This window comes from Perca flavescens, chromosome 6, assembly GCF_004354835.1.
Source record: "Perca flavescens isolate YP-PL-M2 chromosome 6, PFLA_1.0, whole genome shotgun sequence".
NCBI lineage: Eukaryota > Metazoa > Chordata > Actinopteri > Perciformes > Percidae > Perca > Perca flavescens.
The window spans coordinates 2,158,138-2,176,328 of record NC_041336.1 but is presented as its reverse complement, the minus strand read 5'-3'; the positions used below and the strand labels follow the sequence as shown (position 1 = coordinate 2,176,328).

The 18,191-nt window shown below is 40.9% G+C and overlaps 1 protein-coding gene across 1 annotated transcript; it reads right to left on the bottom strand.

Moving 5' to 3' along the window:
- Positions 1-11,451: 11,451 nt before the first annotated feature.
- LOC114556746 (sialoadhesin-like) lies at positions 11,452-17,666 on the bottom strand. Its single transcript, XM_028579780.1, has 7 exons — positions 17,550-17,666; positions 16,895-17,003; positions 15,704-16,051; positions 14,520-14,789; positions 13,759-13,852; positions 12,617-12,768; positions 11,452-11,468 (listed from the first exon to the last, which is right to left on the bottom strand). Exons 2-7 carry the CDS (start codon positions 16,944-16,946, stop codon positions 11,452-11,454), a joined length of 933 nt encoding a protein of 310 aa, XP_028435581.1. The 5' UTR covers positions 16,947-17,003; positions 17,550-17,666.
- Between the last annotated feature and the right edge of the window lie 525 nt (positions 17,667-18,191).

Below are 18,191 nucleotides of genomic sequence, written 5' to 3'. Positions count from 1 at the left end.
ATGGTAGTCGTAGTAGTTCATGTCATATCAGGGCACTGCAGGGCATTACAGGATGTAGCATGGCCCAGCAGAGCATGGATGGACGTAGCAGGAAGCAGCGGGGTTCAGCAGGAAGCAGCAGGGTTCAGCAGGAAGCAGCAGGGTTCAGCAGGAAGCAGCAGGAAGCAGCAGGAAGCAGCAGGGTTCAGCAGGAAGCAGCAGGGTTCAGCAGGAAGCAGCAGGAAACAGCAGGAAGCAGCAGGAAGCAGCAGGGTTCAGCAGGGTTCAGCAGGAAGCAACAAGGTTCAGCAGGAAGCAGCAGGGTTCAGCAGGAAGCAGCAGGGTTCAGCAGGAAGCAGCAGGAAGCAGCAGGGTTCAGCAGGAAGCAGCAGGAAGCAGCAGGGTTCAGCAGGAAGCAGCAGGAAGCAGCAGGGTTCAGCAGGAAGCAGCAGGGTTCAGCAGGAAGCAGCAGGAAGCAGCAGGGTTCAGCAGGAAGCAGCAGGGTTCAGCAGGAAGCAGCAGGGTTCAGCAGGAAGGTAGCAGGGTTCAGCAGGAAGCAGCAGGGTTCAGCAGGAAGCAGCAGGGTTCAGCAGGAAGCTGCAGGGTTCAGCAGGAAGCAGCAGGGTTCAGCAGGAAGCAGCAGGGTTCAGCAGGAAGCAGCAGGGTTCAGCAGGAAGCAGGAAGCAGGGGTTCAGCAGGAAGCAGCAGGGTTCAGCAGGAAGCAGCAGGAAGCAGCAGTAAGCAGCAGGGTTCAGCAGGAAGCTGCAGGGTTCAGCAGGACGTAACAGGAAGCAGCAGGATTCAGCAGGAAGCAGCAGGGTTCAGCAGGAAGCTGCAGGGTTCAGCAGGAAGCAGCAGGTTTCAGCAGGAAGCAGCAGGAAGCAGCAGGAAGCAGCAGGGTTCAGCAGGAAGCAGCAGGAAGCAGTAGGGTTCAGCAGGACGTAACAGGAAGCAGCAGGGTTCAGCAGGAAGCAGCAGGATTCAGCAGGACGTAACAGGAAGCAGCAGGGTTCAGCAGGAAGCAGCAGGGTTCAGCAGGAAGCTGCAAGGTTCAGCAGGAAGCTGCAGGGTTCAGCAGGAAGCAGCAGGGTTCAGCAGGAAGCAGCAGGGTTCAGCAGGAAGCAGCAGGGTTCAGCAGGAAGCTGCAGGGTTCAGCAGGAAGCAGCAGGGTTCAGCAGGGTTCAGCAGGAAGCTGCAGGGTTCAGCAGGAAGCTGCAGGGTTCAGCAGGAAGCAGCAGGGTTCAGCAGGAAGCAGCAGGGTTCAGCAGGGAGCTGCAGGGTTCAGCAGGAAGCAGCAGGGTTCAGCAGGAAGCAGCAGGGTTCAGCAGGAAGCTGCAGGGTTCAGCAGGAAGCAGCAGGGTTCAGCAGGGTTCAGCAGGAAGCTGCAGGGTTCAGCAGGAAGCTGCAGGGTTCAGCAGGAAGCTGCAGGGTTCAGCAGGAAGCAGCATGACATTGCAGGGCACCGCTGAGCTCAGCAGGGAGTGCAGCAGGACCACGGCGACCGCTGGAACCAGGATCTTGGTGCCAACGTTCTCCAAGGAAATACGCTGGGTGAAAAACATAAGGACTCCGGGGAGTAAACTCCCCAGAAGTATACATCGCATTTTATAAGAAAACGCGCCGCATAATCAAGGATTTTTGCCCCGCATGTTGTATAATCATATTGTGATTATACAACAAAATAAGTGACCAATCTGTATTCATATTGTGGAGCAATTCGCTCTTGAAATACAAAAAACAGACTATTTATAATCCCTCCCTGTTTAGTAAACCAGCCAATTTACTGTGGGATTTATCAAACTGAATAAATCCCGCCTGCACATAAAGACAAAACTGCTTTGCTTGCTCCATTGTGTTGTAAGTAAGACATCTGCTGAAAAAGTTATTGTATTCATTAGCATGATTGCCGTACTGTTTAGTTCAAAAACATCCAAACACCAAAGGAAGACGAGCCGACCAAACGCGAGCTTTTATTTTGAAAAGTCGAAGCTCGAGCACGGCACCAGCCTCCCGGCTGAGACGGGAGCAGAGACTGTATATTACTAATATATTATATTATGTTATTAATAAGGGCATGAGACAGGAGTTCTCTTTTTACTATGCAGCCATATCCGACTCTAATAAAAAGGCAGAAAAGGTGTCATAAATCCAGCTGATCAGCTGTTCCCTCTAAAGGTCTGGAGAACTTCCGTTGTGGAATCTGGATGCAGCGTTTTTTTGTTGCATTTGTTTTCAGGGTTTGTGTGCTTTTCTTTTTGCATCGTTTTTTATTTGCATCACGTTTATGTATTTGGTTGTGTTGTGTGTATTTGCATCGCGTTTGCTGAATGCTGCGCATGTGTTGTCAAATTAATGAAGTTGTTTTTCTTTTTGCATTGCTTCTTTTTTCAGGGTTTGCTTTTCTTTTTGCATCGTTTTTTAATTGCAGCGCGTTTGAATATTTGGTTGTGTTGTGTATATGCAGCGCGTTTGCTGTTGTCAAATTAATTTAACTTAAAGTTGTTTTCTTAATTTGCTTGTGTTTTGTCTATTTGCATGTGTTTTCTTGAAGTTGCAGGGCGTTTGCCCCTGTCGGCCACCGTAGTAACTTACACAATCATGCAGCAAATACATTGTATACTAATATATTACATCAACATTTCACCTATACCCTAACCATAACCTTGGCGGCCATATAAAAACAGCCATGCATCCACAGACAATACATTACTACAACACAAACAGACTCAGTGGTTAGGCTACATGTTTGGTTATCTCTCAGCCCGTATTTCACCATTCTGTTAAATGTTTTCAGTTCAGTTTGTGTTTTTATTTCAGTTGGTAAATCATTCCAAAAATGGGTCCCTATCACTGAAAAACTTGACTGGCCGAAAGTGGTATTGGACCCCTCTGCTGTGCAGTTGAAATGAGGCACCACACGCCTGCCACAACAACGGGATGGGCCGCCACTCGCGGGACGCGATCTCCGGGCGCAGGGACACACAAAGCAATGGTGGAAATGAAACACCACAACAACGGGACGGTTGTGGTTAGGAAGAGAATAACGAGGAAAGGAACTGCAAAACGCGGGACCAGATCCCCTGTCTCCGTGGTGAAAGTCCCGTGCTGTTTGACCCATCCACCCCCCTGAACCAGCCTCCCTGCACGGACTTTCGCCTTATCAATACTACTCGCTAGTGATGGTCAAATGAAGCTTCGTGAACCAGTGTCTTTACTCTCTGAGCTCACTAGATGGCGCTCTCTGTTCAACAAAGGGTTTGAAAACACACTGAATTGCCATTCCTTTCACCTTTTTCTTTGAACAGAGAGCGCCATCTAGTGAGCTCAGAGTAAAGACAGTGGTTCGCCAAGCTTCATTTGACCATCACTACTACTCGCTACCATCTTTGTTCTGTGATCACGGTGGCTCAGTGGTTAGCACTTCTGCCTCACAGCAAGAAGGTTCTAGGTTCGAGTCCAGGTTGTTCCGGGCCTTTCTGTGTGGAGTTTGCATGTTCTCACCATGTTTGCGTGTGTGCTCTGGTTTCTTCCCACCATAAAGACGTGTACTAGGACTACACTTGAAAATTAGCTGACTGGCTAACACTGGTGCATTTACAGAAATGTTGATTAATGTGCATTGTCCTAATCAAATAGACTTACTTACAATATGCTTCCCATTGAAATACATTAGTTTAAAAGTCGTAATCACCACATGAAAAAAACGACATTTACGCGTCCTGACTCAATAGATTCAATAACACGAACTGCCATGAGACCGGGCTGGCATGGACTGCTTTAATGCCTTTGTCATCATCTGTGCTTGGTTGTTTGTGTGCCACTTCTTTGTATGTCTCATCCCTTGTGTTGTCTAAACTAGAGTCTGGATCGGGCCGAATTTTTCTGTCCGAGCCTGGCCCGTGTCCGACAGAGACGTGTCCGAACCCGGCAGTTAAAATCTAATTTGTTTTCCCTCATACTAATGACACATGTAGGCTACGTTTGTGGAAAGCTTTTATTAAGCAACTGTAGGAAGGCATTCGGAAACGTCAACAGATGAGCGCGTCAGCGCACACAAGGCAACAAGGGCACGTTAATCAGCTGTTAAAATGTTCAACGGGTTAACCTCTCCTGATCGCTTCGTTTCCGACCGTGATCAGAAAACCAGGGGAGACTCGTTACCTCCAGGGCCGACGTTATAACACAAATAACCACCAACTCTGCTCCGGTTGCATGATCTACAACACGCATGCTTCCTCTTTCTCTATCTCTCTCTTCTGCCCACTTACCACACACACACACACACACACACACACACACACACACACACACACACACACACACGCACTGAGCTCTCTTAAAGGAGCTGCAGCACCATTTTACAACAGATGCCTTATCACGCTGATGTGTCCGAGCCCAACCCGACCCCGACCATAATTTCTAAATATCTGTCCGAACCTGGCCCGTCGGGTACCTCCGGGACCCGTCGGCCTCGGGTCAGGTATCCATGCCTTAGTCTAAACGTCAAACTCACCTGATACACCACTAAAATGAACTTATTGCCTCTAGTTTTACACTTTTTTGGGGGAGAATTCATGGTCAATGAACCTCATTTATATGAAATGAAAGCCTACCTCATTTTATTTTGTTGAAAAAAGCTGAAATTATCAGTTATTATGTGCCACTTCTTTGTATGTCTTATTCCTTGTGTTGTCTGCACGTTGAACATGCAACTTGTTATTCTCCTGAGCAAATGTACTCTTATTTAGACCCTTTTCAAAATTATTTTTTTTTAGGTTTTTTTACACTTTTTTTCACTACCACCTGATACAACACTAAAATGAACTTATTGCCTCTAGTTTTACACTTTTTTGGGGGAGAATTCATCGTCAATAAAGTTCATTTATATGAAATGAAAGCCTACCTCATTTTATTTTGTTGAAAAAAGCTTTAGTCAGGATACTGTTTTTTTTTTCAAATGCTATCAAATTTAAGAAAACATCAAAAATTCAATGAAAGTAGAGATCTGAGCCTTAATTTTACTAAATTAACTAAATTCTGACTTTCAAAACGGGTCACATTTGACCCGAGGACAACAGGAGTATTGTTTAGGCCTGCTGTCATTATTTTTGTAATGTAACTGATTTTAATATGTTAACTATTGTATTTTAGGATGCCTATTGTCAGCTGGCCGGGGACTACAGCTGGAAATTAACTGTTGATGCTAAAGCTGCTCCTTTTACTGTACTGTGTGTGTGTGTGTGTGTGTGGTGATATAATGTATGTATGTACAGTTATGTATGAAAAAGCAGCAAAAATGTTGAAAGGAAAGTCCAAGCGTCAAAAAATCCTGTCTCTTTCAGTTGTTTTAGCCACGTCTACTTTATGAACCTGTCACAGGGCATTAAAAACAGACCCAAGTGTAAACTGTTAGATGAGTTTTATTCAACAGGAGACACAAGTTACACTGATTCATCTTCTTTACAGTAACCAGGGTTACGATCTTCATCACATCAGGTTACAGTCCTCCTGTTTCTCACATTACAGTTAACATTTTTAAACTTGCTAGGCTGAAAATAATGCAAAAATGTCGACAAAAGTGACAAAAACCTCAATAGAAATGTACAGTATGAAGTGTCAAAAAAGTGGCTTCAGCATCAAATCATACTGTTTGTTGTTATAACATCTACTTTATCAATGATTGCACACAGACAGTTATTACAAACTAAGCAGAAGAAATCTTCAGAGAATTTTTACTTTGAAATTCCTACAAAGTGAACAGGATCACCGCCTTCACATGTGATTATAATCTTTTTAGTGTGAGATTCACCTCGGTACCTGCAGTTGTTAGCCACGCCACCAGGGTATGTCTGTATGCATTCAACTACATCAAAGGGTGCAATGCTGTACCGATTTGGACCAGTGGGTTTTCCTCCAGTCCCACAGACTTCTCTGACGGCTTCCCAAGTGGCTCGGATGAAGGTATTGGACGCCTTGCAGGGAGTGCCTTTTGTATTAATTTTTCTCTTTTTTATCTGGCCGTTACAACCATCAGTTTTCATCGTCAGGAAGACATGCTGAGTTTTAAACTTCTCTACTCTTGGATCTTCGTCCACAGAGAGCACGGCAGCAGAGAGCAGCAGAACACCGGCAAAGATAGATACCTTCATGTTGATCTGGAGAAGACAGAGTTATAAAAGCTGTTAGAGACTTTACTCTGACATATCTAACGTCTCTTTATATTATCATATAAAAGCTGTTAGAGACTTTACTCTGACATATCTAACGTCTCTTTATATTATCATATAAAAGCTATTAGAGACACTCAATCACTAACACACAGTTAACAGTAAATCAGGGATCAGAGAGTATGACACCACGTTCAGCCCCAACAACACGTTTATTTAAACTGAAATGGGGGTCTGCCTTTTTAGAACCATGGGTTTACAGACACGTCTCTGCTGATTGGCTGTCAGCTGTGATACAGCAAATAAACCAGAGACAACCAAATTCAAAGCTGTTTTACACCATTCAGAGGAAACATGTCCATGAGCCAGCAGAGCAGCAGAAAGCAGCAGCACACCCAGCAAAAGATAGAAATCTCTTTTTATTTATAAGCGGAAACTTAATTTTACTGTTAAACAATGACATGATTTATAATTGATTATCGAAAACAGAACAAGTCTTAAGAAAAAGCATTGAAAAGAGTCTGAAAGGCATCCCAAAAGAGTTCAAATACCGCCCCGAAAACACTTCATTAATAAAGCCGAAAAAAGAATAAATATTTAAAATCTCTTTTATTAGCAATTTAAAATAACCATCATTAATAAATGATAAACCGATAGTTCATTAAGTTTGTGTGTGTCTGTGTGTGAGTGTTTGTGTGAGTGTGTGTGTGTAAACTTAATGAAATAATGACTTAAGCGCCGAAAGTGGAAAAAAACATCAAAACTTCAGGGAAAAAGCAACAAAAATGCCAAAAGCAAAGTTACAAAAACGCTTTTGAGAAAATAACACAAAACATAAAATAAATGCCAAAAATGTAAACAAACAAATTGACAAAAACGCTGTAAACAGGGTCTACAAGTGCAAAATACTAGTCCTGAATAAAAGAGAGTCAGAAGGGTAAAAAAATAATCTAAAAAAAAACTTCAGCATCAAAAACTTCTTAAAATTCAAATGCTTTTAAACTTCTTTCTGAATGTTCAATGTGCAGAATTATCATAAAGTTTCTTTTCATTTAAAATAAAAAATCTATGGACTTCTTATGTAAAATATGTTTTTAGTTTGATAAATGTCTCATTTCTTTGAGTTCTGCAGAGCTCATAAACTCCCCAAAACATTATATTACCAATATAGTGTGTACAGCATACAATACCGGCACACAGGATTAAATACATTTCATATACAGGTTCAGCAGATTTCTTTCTTTAGAAGAAATCCATAAAGTCCTGATGCAGCGAGATGAAGTTAGACAGACAAACTAAACAATAAAGTGAAAATATAAACAAACTTTTGCTTGAGTTTTCATCCTCGCAGCTGAAACCAATCAGAGAAGATTAAATGTGTTAAAGACAAAATAATAATATAAAGTATATTTACCTGAATGACAGGAGAGAGATGAGTTCTTGAGTCAGCAGCAGGAGAGATACCTGGAATATCACATGACAACAAACACACTACATTACACCACAGTTAACTAAAAAAGTAGTGAAAAAACTGTCAAAAAGCAGCGAGACAAAGTGTCAAAAACGTCAAAAAGTGCCAAAACAAATGGGTAAAAATACCCACGAAAAAGTGTCAAGAAGGTCAAAAAAGTGGTGAAATATGGGTAAAAATAGCCCTGAAAAAAGTATAAAAAGGGTCAAGAATAGAATATAATTCTATGTGATATGAATATTTACATCACATTTAACTTCAAGGTTCTTTAGAAAGGGGCAACAAATTGTCAAAAATGCAACAAACTGTCCAAGAAAAACGTCGTCAAACCTTGAAAAATCCGTCAGAAAATGTCGCAAAAATGTCGACAATTGTTTTTCAAATAAGTCACTGAAGAGTCAACAAAAAAGTTGACAAAAACATTGAAAACTAAATGTGACAAAAACTAATGTCAGGAGCCAGAGTCTTTAGTTTTCTCTTACCGTAGAGTTGGTGGAGAAAGCTCAGGTGTGAAGGTGCTGCTGTCCTTTGGTCGAATTGTTTTCAGTAAAAAGGATTGAATGTTAAAAGCTAAACTGCACAAAGTCTGAAGAAGATTAAGACGAAAAAGAGCAGAACTCTGACACGATGCAAATCTGAAGAATGTTCAGACAGAGAAATGAAATAATCTGCAGTCTTATATCCTCCCACAGAGAGGGGTTGTCTCTGAAACAAACAGCTGAATATCATCTCCATATACGGTAAACATTCGGCTACAGGTTCAGACATCCCACCCACTGGTCCTAATTTAAATACACACGTTACTGATGGTCAAAGACGAACGCGGAACACCAAAAAGAGGAAGTTAAGATGTTGTTTTCACACTTTGCTCTGATGCAGCTTACTGTAAATGATGACCTACAAAAATAGAGAAACATTAACTTTGAAAAATACTTTTTTAAATAAAAAAAATACTAATTCTATAGCAGATATAGCGTTAGCTTTCACTAGCAGCTAGCACAGACTTTTACATCAGGATTTATTTTGCTTAAAGTGCTTTACATTAGAAACAGCAAACACATTAAAACAAAGCAGAACTAGAAATAGGAATACACAACAAGAACAAACAAGACATGCAAGTGCAACTATACACACACAAACACACACACACACACACACACACACACACACACACACACTCACACACACACACACTCACTCACTCACTCACACACACACACACACACACACACACACACACACTCACACACACACACACACACAAACACACACACACACACACACACACACACACACACACACACACACACACACACACACACACACACACACACTCACACACACACACACTCACACACACACACACACACACACACACACACACACATACACTCCCTCACACACACACACATACAAACAAACACACACACACACACACACACATGCACACACTCACTAACTCACACACACACACATGCACACACTCACTAACTCACACACACACACACACACTCCCACCCACACACACACACACACACACAGACACACACATACACACACATACAGATACTCACACACACACACACACTACCCACACAAAAACACAGATACTCACACACACACACACACTACCCACACAAAACACACACACACACACACGCGCACACACACACACACACACACACACACACACACACACACACACACACACACACTCACACACGCACACACACACACAAGTTAAGTTGTTGTTTTCACACTTTAAGATGTTTTCACACTTTGTTTGTTCCGATGCAGCTTACTGTAAGTAATGATCTACACAAATATTTTTTTATTATTTATATCAAACACAATACTGAGGCAGTTTCTATAGCAGATATAGCGTTAGCTTTCACTAGCAGATAGCACAGACTTTTACATAAGGATTTATTTTGCTTAAAGTGCTTTACATTAAAAACAGCAAACACATTAAAACAAAGCAGAACTAGAAATAGGAATACACAACAAGAACAAACAAGACATGCAAGTACAACTATACACACACACACGCATACACACGCACACACACACTAACATATGTACTGTTTTTATTACATCGTGAGGACCAGTGACAGGAAGCAGCATGATTGGATCCACCCTTTCTAAAGGGTCTATAGACATGATTTTCACTGCTAAAATTATTACAAGTTTATGTGAACACAAAAATGACTTTAAACATCAAAACTTATTAAACTTCATCGCACGTTCACGCCTCGCCAACGTCCATTACAGTTTTTTCCAACTGCTTACACACGTTTTCAAAACTATGTCTCCTTTTTTCAAAACTCTACACACAATTCCTAAAACTGCACACAAAATGCAAAATGCCTCACATCTCCTTCAAAATGAAACACTGCATTCAAAATACCATAAACACATCTCAAAATGAAGCTTTTGCATCAAATGGCAAACACTGTTTTCATAATAGCAAATTTTTGGATATACCGTGTACACACTGTTGTTCTAAATCTAAAGGTCTTCTGTCTTTCATAGGCTTATAGCTACATTTACAATGTTCTAGAGAGAAAGTCATCTGCTGAGAGTGGTTGAAAAGTGCACTGTTAAAAAACAATCTAATGTTACAGTAAATAAGAAAATATTTATTGGGCAAAACATCACGTTAGTAAGAATAGCTCAGTGTTGTTTACAGTACAATGAAACAAGAAAATACAAGTACAAACATATGTAAACCAAAGGTATCATTTTTAGAATAAAGAATATGTGTATGTGTATGTGTGTGTGTGTGTGTGTGTGTGTGTTGTGTGTGTGTGTGTGTGTGTGTGTGTGTTGTGAGTGTTTGTCCATGCTTGTGTGTCGGGGCGGGGGTGTGTGTGTGTGTGTGTGTGAGGGGTGATTGTATGCACTTTGTGCAAAACAAAGTCTGATTGATTAGTAATGTTGAAATAGTCATTAGATAGTTGCTGCAGTATGGACACCACTATAAAGCTACTCAGGATGGGCTTCTCTCCCTGATCTCATCAGAGATGACTCTCCTTCTTCCTCTTCTTGCCTCCTTCTCTTCCTCATTGTTATCCCCTGTCTCTTCCTCCTCCTCCGCTTACTCTCTGTCTATTGTTGGCATCCATTGTTCCAAACAGGTAATCTGACCTTTGACCTTTGTATAGGCCTATACTAAAGCAATGATTGGTTAGTGTTCAGTTATGACATAATGTGTTTGCAAATGTGAGGAGTGTGTGTGCCCTGGTAAATAAGTTTAGCATTTTGATTGGTTGTGTTTAGAAATGGATAGCAAGTCACTTCCTGTTAGATTTTTGTGTCTTAGGTAGAGAATTGTGTGTAATGTTTTGAAAAAAGTGTTTTATGCAATTGAAAACTGAGTGAAAGGCTGAGAAATGGCTTATGGTTTTGGAGATTTGCTGGGTAGTTTATCACTTTGAGTGAGAGATTTCAAAAATCGTGTGACATGAAAAGATTTTGTGTGTAAGCAGTTGGAAAGAACTGTAATACCTGAGAATGGACTCCTCGTCTGGAATTAACCCTTACATACATACAACAGTTCATGTTTTCATCACTCAGACACTCAGCTTCGTACTGAAATGTCTGAAAGTTCATTATTATCATGATGTTGAAATGTCTTGTGTAACATCTTCAGAACAAGATTTATTATATACTTTAGTTCCAGTGTGACGCTTAGTTTCTGTTCATCTATTACATCTTTCGCCTCGTTAGATCTTTGGGGATTGTTTCAGTATGTTTGTTCTTTCGACACTTTTATATATTGCGGCTGAACTAAAAACTGATGTAAGATTTGATCGTGCTGCTGCTTTAAAACCATCAGAGATGATCAGAGACTGAAGTCACACGGGACGTTCAACCTGAGCTTACACAGTGTTACTGGACGTTTAAGAGTCTGTCCCCCCTATAAAACTCCCCCATCAGTGGTTTGTTCCAGCATCATTCTGACCTATATTTAGGTTTCTAGTGGTGGTGCCCCCTAGTGGCCATAGTAGGGAACAACAGAGCAGGGGGAATGAGAGGGGGAAACCCCAAAGCAAGGGGAATGATAGGGGGAAATTTAACCTGAGCGTACACAGCGACAAGCTGTCGTCAGACTGAGTGAAACATCCGTGTTTGTTTGTGAATGAACTTGTTTCTCCTGTCAGCTGATGTGTTGAAAGCTCCGGTGGCTAGTGATGGTCAAATGAAGCTTCGTGAACCACTGTCTTTACTCTCTGAGCTCGCTAGATGGCGCTCTCTGTTCAACAAAGGGTTTGAAAACACACTGAATTGCCATTCCTTTAACCTTTTCTTTCAACAGAGAGCGCCATCTAGTGAGCTCAGAGAGTAAAGACACTGGTTCGCAAAGCTTCATTTGACCATCACTACCGGTGGCCTCTGACCCCCCAGGGAGGAGAGGAGTGTTAGATCTTCTCCACGTAATATCCGGGGAATATCCCCTCTCTGTCCCCCAACCGCCCGGACCACCAACCAGACGGATCTGCAGAAACAACAGCTGTGATTGGAGCAATTCATGGTTTTGTTAGCCTATATTTAATAGTTAAATAACGATTTATTTTGAAGCAGTTTTTTTTTTATTATACAGCTGAATACATTTCATAAGAGCATCAGTATCTTTATTAGTATCGGTAAGTGCTTTTATTTTGAAGGAACAGTGCAGCCTGAGCCTCCAGTTTACATATCTGTGTGAGCAGGGAGACAGCCGGGAAGCTTATGGTTTTTACCAAACTAACTGAACTTATCTACGTTCATAATAAACCAAACTTTTATGAAAATCGCTTCAGAATTAATTACGATAGTTACAGTCAATATTGTAGACCAGCGGACATTTTCGCGTATTGTATCGCGTCGGTCAGTAACTATATGGTCTAAGTTCTGTAAGATTGGATCATATATATATATATATATATATATATATATATATATATACATACATATATAGTACTAGAAGTAGTTATAACTGTAGTAGTTTTAGCAATACCTTCAGTGAGAATGTGAATGATATCGTCGGCATTGAAGCTGAGTTCGTTGGTGTCCTGGGCGTCGTAGGCGTACAGCGCTCTGCACTGAGCTGGTTTGGCTCGGCCGGCTCTAGGAGGAGGCTTTCCCTCCTTCGACAGCCGCCGCCGACACCTGAAGGATCATAGAGAGACTAATGAGAACAACAATCTTTAGAATCTGGTCCAGTATTAATCAGTCAGAGTCCACTAAAAGTTCTGTTTTTGCTGCTGACAGACTCAGATTATTATTCTAAGTGTCTGACAACATTATGGGATGGATCCCTACAGAGATAGACCTTTTAGTTAAAGAGTAAGATCCTTTTAGTTTTACATGAAACAGCCCCAAAATCACCATCACCAAACTCCACCAGACTCCATGTAAATAACTTTGTGGAGAGAACCATCTGGAAGAGCTTTGAAACTTAACATTCAAAATATACTTATTTCTTTCTACATTTCTGTTTCTGCTAGCCATCCACAACGTTACTGCTGAGCACCCATAGGCCCAAATAACAGAACACGTGTTGTTAATCGCACGTCAAAAGATTTAGTGCTGTAATGGGAATTTGCATTGACTTGTTATTATCACATTCATTTTGACAGCCATACTTTATATTTTAAAGCAATTGCACTGGGTTACAGATGCACAAAGTTTCAGTGCAAAGGATAATAAATATAGTCTGGCTAGCATTAGTCCGGGGAGTCTGCTCTGTATTTTCTACTGCAGAAGAACTAACAGGCATAGTTAAAATGACTCTGTACGCAATTGGATAGTCCTTCAACCAATCAGATGATGTAGCAGCGACAGCGGCATCAATGGGTTGCTACGCTTCGGTGGGCGCTTTGTTGAATGTACACAAAAAGCTGCTTGGTCACTTCTCTATCGTCATTGTGTTAAACCCACCATTAGCGGACCAGGTGGATAAGCCAGTTTGTGATTGGTCCCCGCAAAATTGTAACGGAAGCAGGATAGATACACATACAGGTTTCCAGCCTGAGCAGCAGGGAGACATCAACTCGCCGGCAGATCGGGCTGGTTTTACCCAGTCTATAATAAATATGGAATGATTAACATAAACTTAGCTGTATAAAGAAGACAAAGAGACACAATTTATTAAACTACCTTTTGATAATGCAGACGACCAGAATAACAGCGAAGAGAACCAGCAGGACCCCGACCACCAGACCAATGATCAGAAGCAGATTTCCCCCTCCTCCTGCAGAACACATCAGACATTATCAGGAGACAATGGTGTAACTACAGTCAGAGGGAACCACTTTAACCTTGATGCATCGAACGTCATGTGTCTCTGTAACAATCTGACATGTTAGCTTCAGCTGCTTTATAAGAGGAGAATATGTCAGATGTTCACAGACTGTTCTGCTGCAAAACAAGCCGACAAATAGACCAATCTCTGCAGGTCTAAAGCTTAAGTGCGTATCTTTGTGATATTAATGAACGTCTCTTACATTCAAGCCAAATGAGTTGCTACAAAGCTAATTAAGACTATCAACTCCAAACATAAATCTCTGTATTTCTCAGTATGTTCAGAAGATTGTGGCGTCCGGTGACTTTCCCGCACAGAAACTAGAGTGAAGGTAATGACCTCTTCTGAAGCGTCCATCATGATTTTTAATCCTACGTGTTCTCCTTGGTTACCAGTAACTGTGTAGAGAGGGGGGGTGCGTGATCACAGAAGGTTTGTATCATATGGACATGCTGACAGTTTTGTTGTCATTACTTAGAATTCCTCATGGGGGCGACAGAAACTACGTACTACAGCTTTAAGGTGGTTTAGATTCTGTTTGTAGTTTCTATAGACAGACTTGTTGAGTTTGGATCTGGTCTGAAAATGTTTTCAGATAAAAACTGATCAAACTAACCTTCCTCGTCAGCCTCCACATGCAGGCTGTACGGCTCTGAGAGGGTGAGGTTCTTCTTCAAACCACAGGTGTAGTTCCCAGAATCCTTTGCAGTCAGATCGCTGAGATGGAGAGCGGGGCCAGTCTCTGAGAGGGCGGAGCCATCTCTGAACCAGCTGACCTCCAGTTGGTGGAAAGTGCAGCTTGCAGTAGAACAGTTCAGTGTGACTTCTTCTCCTCTTTTAAACTCTCGGTTATCTCTGGAGCTTCTTATCTCCATCTGAGCACCATCTGAAATACATTTACAGTGTTAGTTTTTAATACATGATATTAGATTATGACTTGTTGGAACTGATGATCCCCGTTCCTCATGTTGTTACAGACCAAGATAACTATACAACTAAAGGTAAAGACAGCCCTAAATCTTTTAGGCCGACTTTACTGTCTTTTAGAGGCTGTAACAGGTTCTGTTCCAAAGGTAGAACAATACATTGGTATCAAAGTAAAGTAGACAACCTAAGGAACCCATGCTGTGCTAGCTTGTTGGGAAGGAAGCTAAACATTGCTCCAAACTTAAGCTAAAGTTTGGAGAGGGAAAAACTGGCACAGCCTTTTTCAAAGGTGTCCGTTAACCTCTGACCTCCAGATATCTGAATGAAAATGGGTTCTGTACATACCCACGAGTCTCCCCTTTACAGACATGCACACTTTATTATAATCTCATGCAGTATACGTGTGTTATTGTTGCCTATTTTAAAATGGTGTGTGTGAATGTTTCTGCAGACTGGGGTCCCTAAATAGTCTCAGAGTTGCATAAATTCTCTGCCTGTAAAGAATCTTGGGGATTCAATAAATTGAATTGGGATATAAATCTCACCGGTGGAGCATGCCCCCTAGACCCCCCAGTCTCACAGGTTTGGGCAGAGACCCCCCGCCCCTGTTGTTTGATACATTTATTCAGCAGTAATATTGTAAAATCAGATAAAAACCAGATGAGATTTAAGACAAAGATACTCAATGGGAGATTACAGATGTGTTTAGTGACATTTTCTGAAAAGAACTCCAAACAATGTCCCAGAAACCAGTTCCCTTTCTACATATAGACCACCACAGGAGATTGTCCAGATTACATTACTGTCTTTTAGCTGTTTCCTAATTTGGTTATAAACAACTGAGTCTCTTCCTGTTCCTTGAGATGCTCTTACCTTCGACTCTGACTCTCACTCCTGATTGGCCAGCAAAATGTGCTCTGCTGTCATTAGCTTCCATTCTGAAGCGAAAAGTTGCGTTGTCTTCCTCCTGTAGATCTGAGATCTGTAAAGTGCAGTCTTCCTTCTTGTCCCCCAGGTATCTGTAACGAGGGTCGTTGTTGTTTGAGCTGCTGTCATACACAGACGACGGAGTCGATCCCTTACAGAATAAATGGTTATTGCACCAGACGACTCTGATGATGTAGACAGACTTCACTGGTGTGAAGGAGCAGGGGAGGGTGACAGTCGATCCTTTTATACCACAAACAGGATCTGGATAGTTCACATCTTGACCCAGAGCTCCTGACAAACACAAGAAGAAGAAGAAGAAGAAGAAGAAGAAGAAGAAGAAGAACATAATTGTAATAAATGAATATCAGAATTCAGTGTCTCTGATTCTCTTCTTCTTTATAAACTAATGTCTGATCGTAAAAACAAACATTTCTCACCTGTGATGTCATCTCCTATTAGACGGTATTTATATTTGAGGGATTTTGAGAAACAACCCTGAAAATATCACAATGCAAACGGCAACTCTCACGTGTTCTTGTACCAAATAAATAATCCTAATACCTAAATTATAATCCAATAACATAAAAATAACAAGACTCTGAGCCCATTGTGCCAAAAAAGTACATTAATGTTTTGTGTTTAGAGTTATAATCAGCTTCAGTCTGCATGTTTATGCATCACAGAAAGTACACAGAAATATCTTCCAGCTTCTTTATTCTGAACCAAACTAGCAGAACAGAGCCGAGAAACACGTCTCTGACTGTACTCCAGTACTGTACTTCAATCCAAATGTTGAGGTACTTGTACATTACTGGAGTCGTTTCTTTTCATGCCACTTTCTACTTCTACTCCACTACATTTCAGACTGTGTGTGTGTGTGTTCATCCAAATTGAAGCCAGACGTTTAGCATCATCTTAAAAAAATCTACAATTATATCATTATATTCTAAATCTTTCAAACATTCTGGGTATTATTATTATTACTATTAATTAAATCCATTCCCACTTTTCCAACTCTTCTCACTACTTCACCTTCTTCTTCCACAATCCAAGCGTCAGCCTTTCACCACAGAGTAAAGGATCTGAAAACTCGTCCCCCCACTGACTGGGTCCATGTTGGGACTCTGATCTTACCTGTCAGGACCACCATGACGGCCCAGAGAATCTTTTTGTCCCAAACTGCCATCCTTACTTCAGTCTCTTCAGGTTGGGACTCCTGACAGAAGAGTGAGCCGAGCACTAACTGACTGACGGACACACAAGTTGTCACATATGTCAAGAAACATGTTTTGCCACTAGTGTGGTCTAGACCTACTCTATCTGTAAATGTAATCTGTTAAACGTAGTCTGTTGTTATGATTTGATCCTATAAATAAAATTGTCACATACATCATATTTAACTACATTACATCACATTTAACCCTTGTGTTGTCTTCCCGTCAACCTTGTTTTTGCTTTTTCCAACATTTAAAATTTTTCTTCTACACAATTTCAGCGCTTATTTCTACGTCCCATATTTTATGATATAAAACAAAAATTGAAAACGGGTCAATTTGACGCAAAGTCAACACAAGGGTTAAATTCAAGGTCAACAAAAATGCAATAAAAATGTCGAAGAGTGACAAACATCACAATAAATGAAAAACCTTGAAAAATACATCAGAAAAAGTGGCAAAAATGTTGATATTTTTTTACAAAAAAGTGACTGAAAAGTCAACAAACAAGTTCACAAAAACATGGAAGTGACAGAGACTAACGTTAGGAGCCAGAGTCTTGAGTTTTCTCTTACCGTAGAGTTGGTGGAGAAAGCTCAGGTGTGAAGGAGCTGCTGTCCTTTGGTCGACTTGTTTTCAGTAAAAATGAAATTTTTTTTCATTTTAAAATGAATGTTAAAAGCTAAACTGCACAAAGTCTGAAGAAGATGAAGACGAAAAAGAGCAGAACTCTGACACGATGCAAATCTGAAGAATGTTCAGACAGAGAAATGAAATAATCTGCAGTCTTATATCCTCCCACAGAGAGGGGTTGTCTCTGGAACAAACAGCTGAATATCATCTCCATATACGGTAAACATTCAGCTACCGGTTCAGACATCCCACCCACTGGTCCTAATTTAAAGACATGCGTTACTGTTGAACGCGGAAAAAACAAAAACAGGAAGTTAAGATGTTAATGTTTTAACACTTTCAGATGTTAACACTTTCAGATGTTTTCACACGTTTTTTGCTGCTTACTGTAAATGATGATCTACACAAAAAGAGAAACATTAACTTTGCGAAATACTTTTTTAAATTAAAAAAATATACTTTTCTTTATTATGAAACACAATACTGAGGTAGTTTCTATAGCACATATAGCGTTAGCTTTCACTAACAGCTAGCAGAGACTTTTACATCAGGATTTATTTTGCTTAATGTCGAAGTCAAAAAAG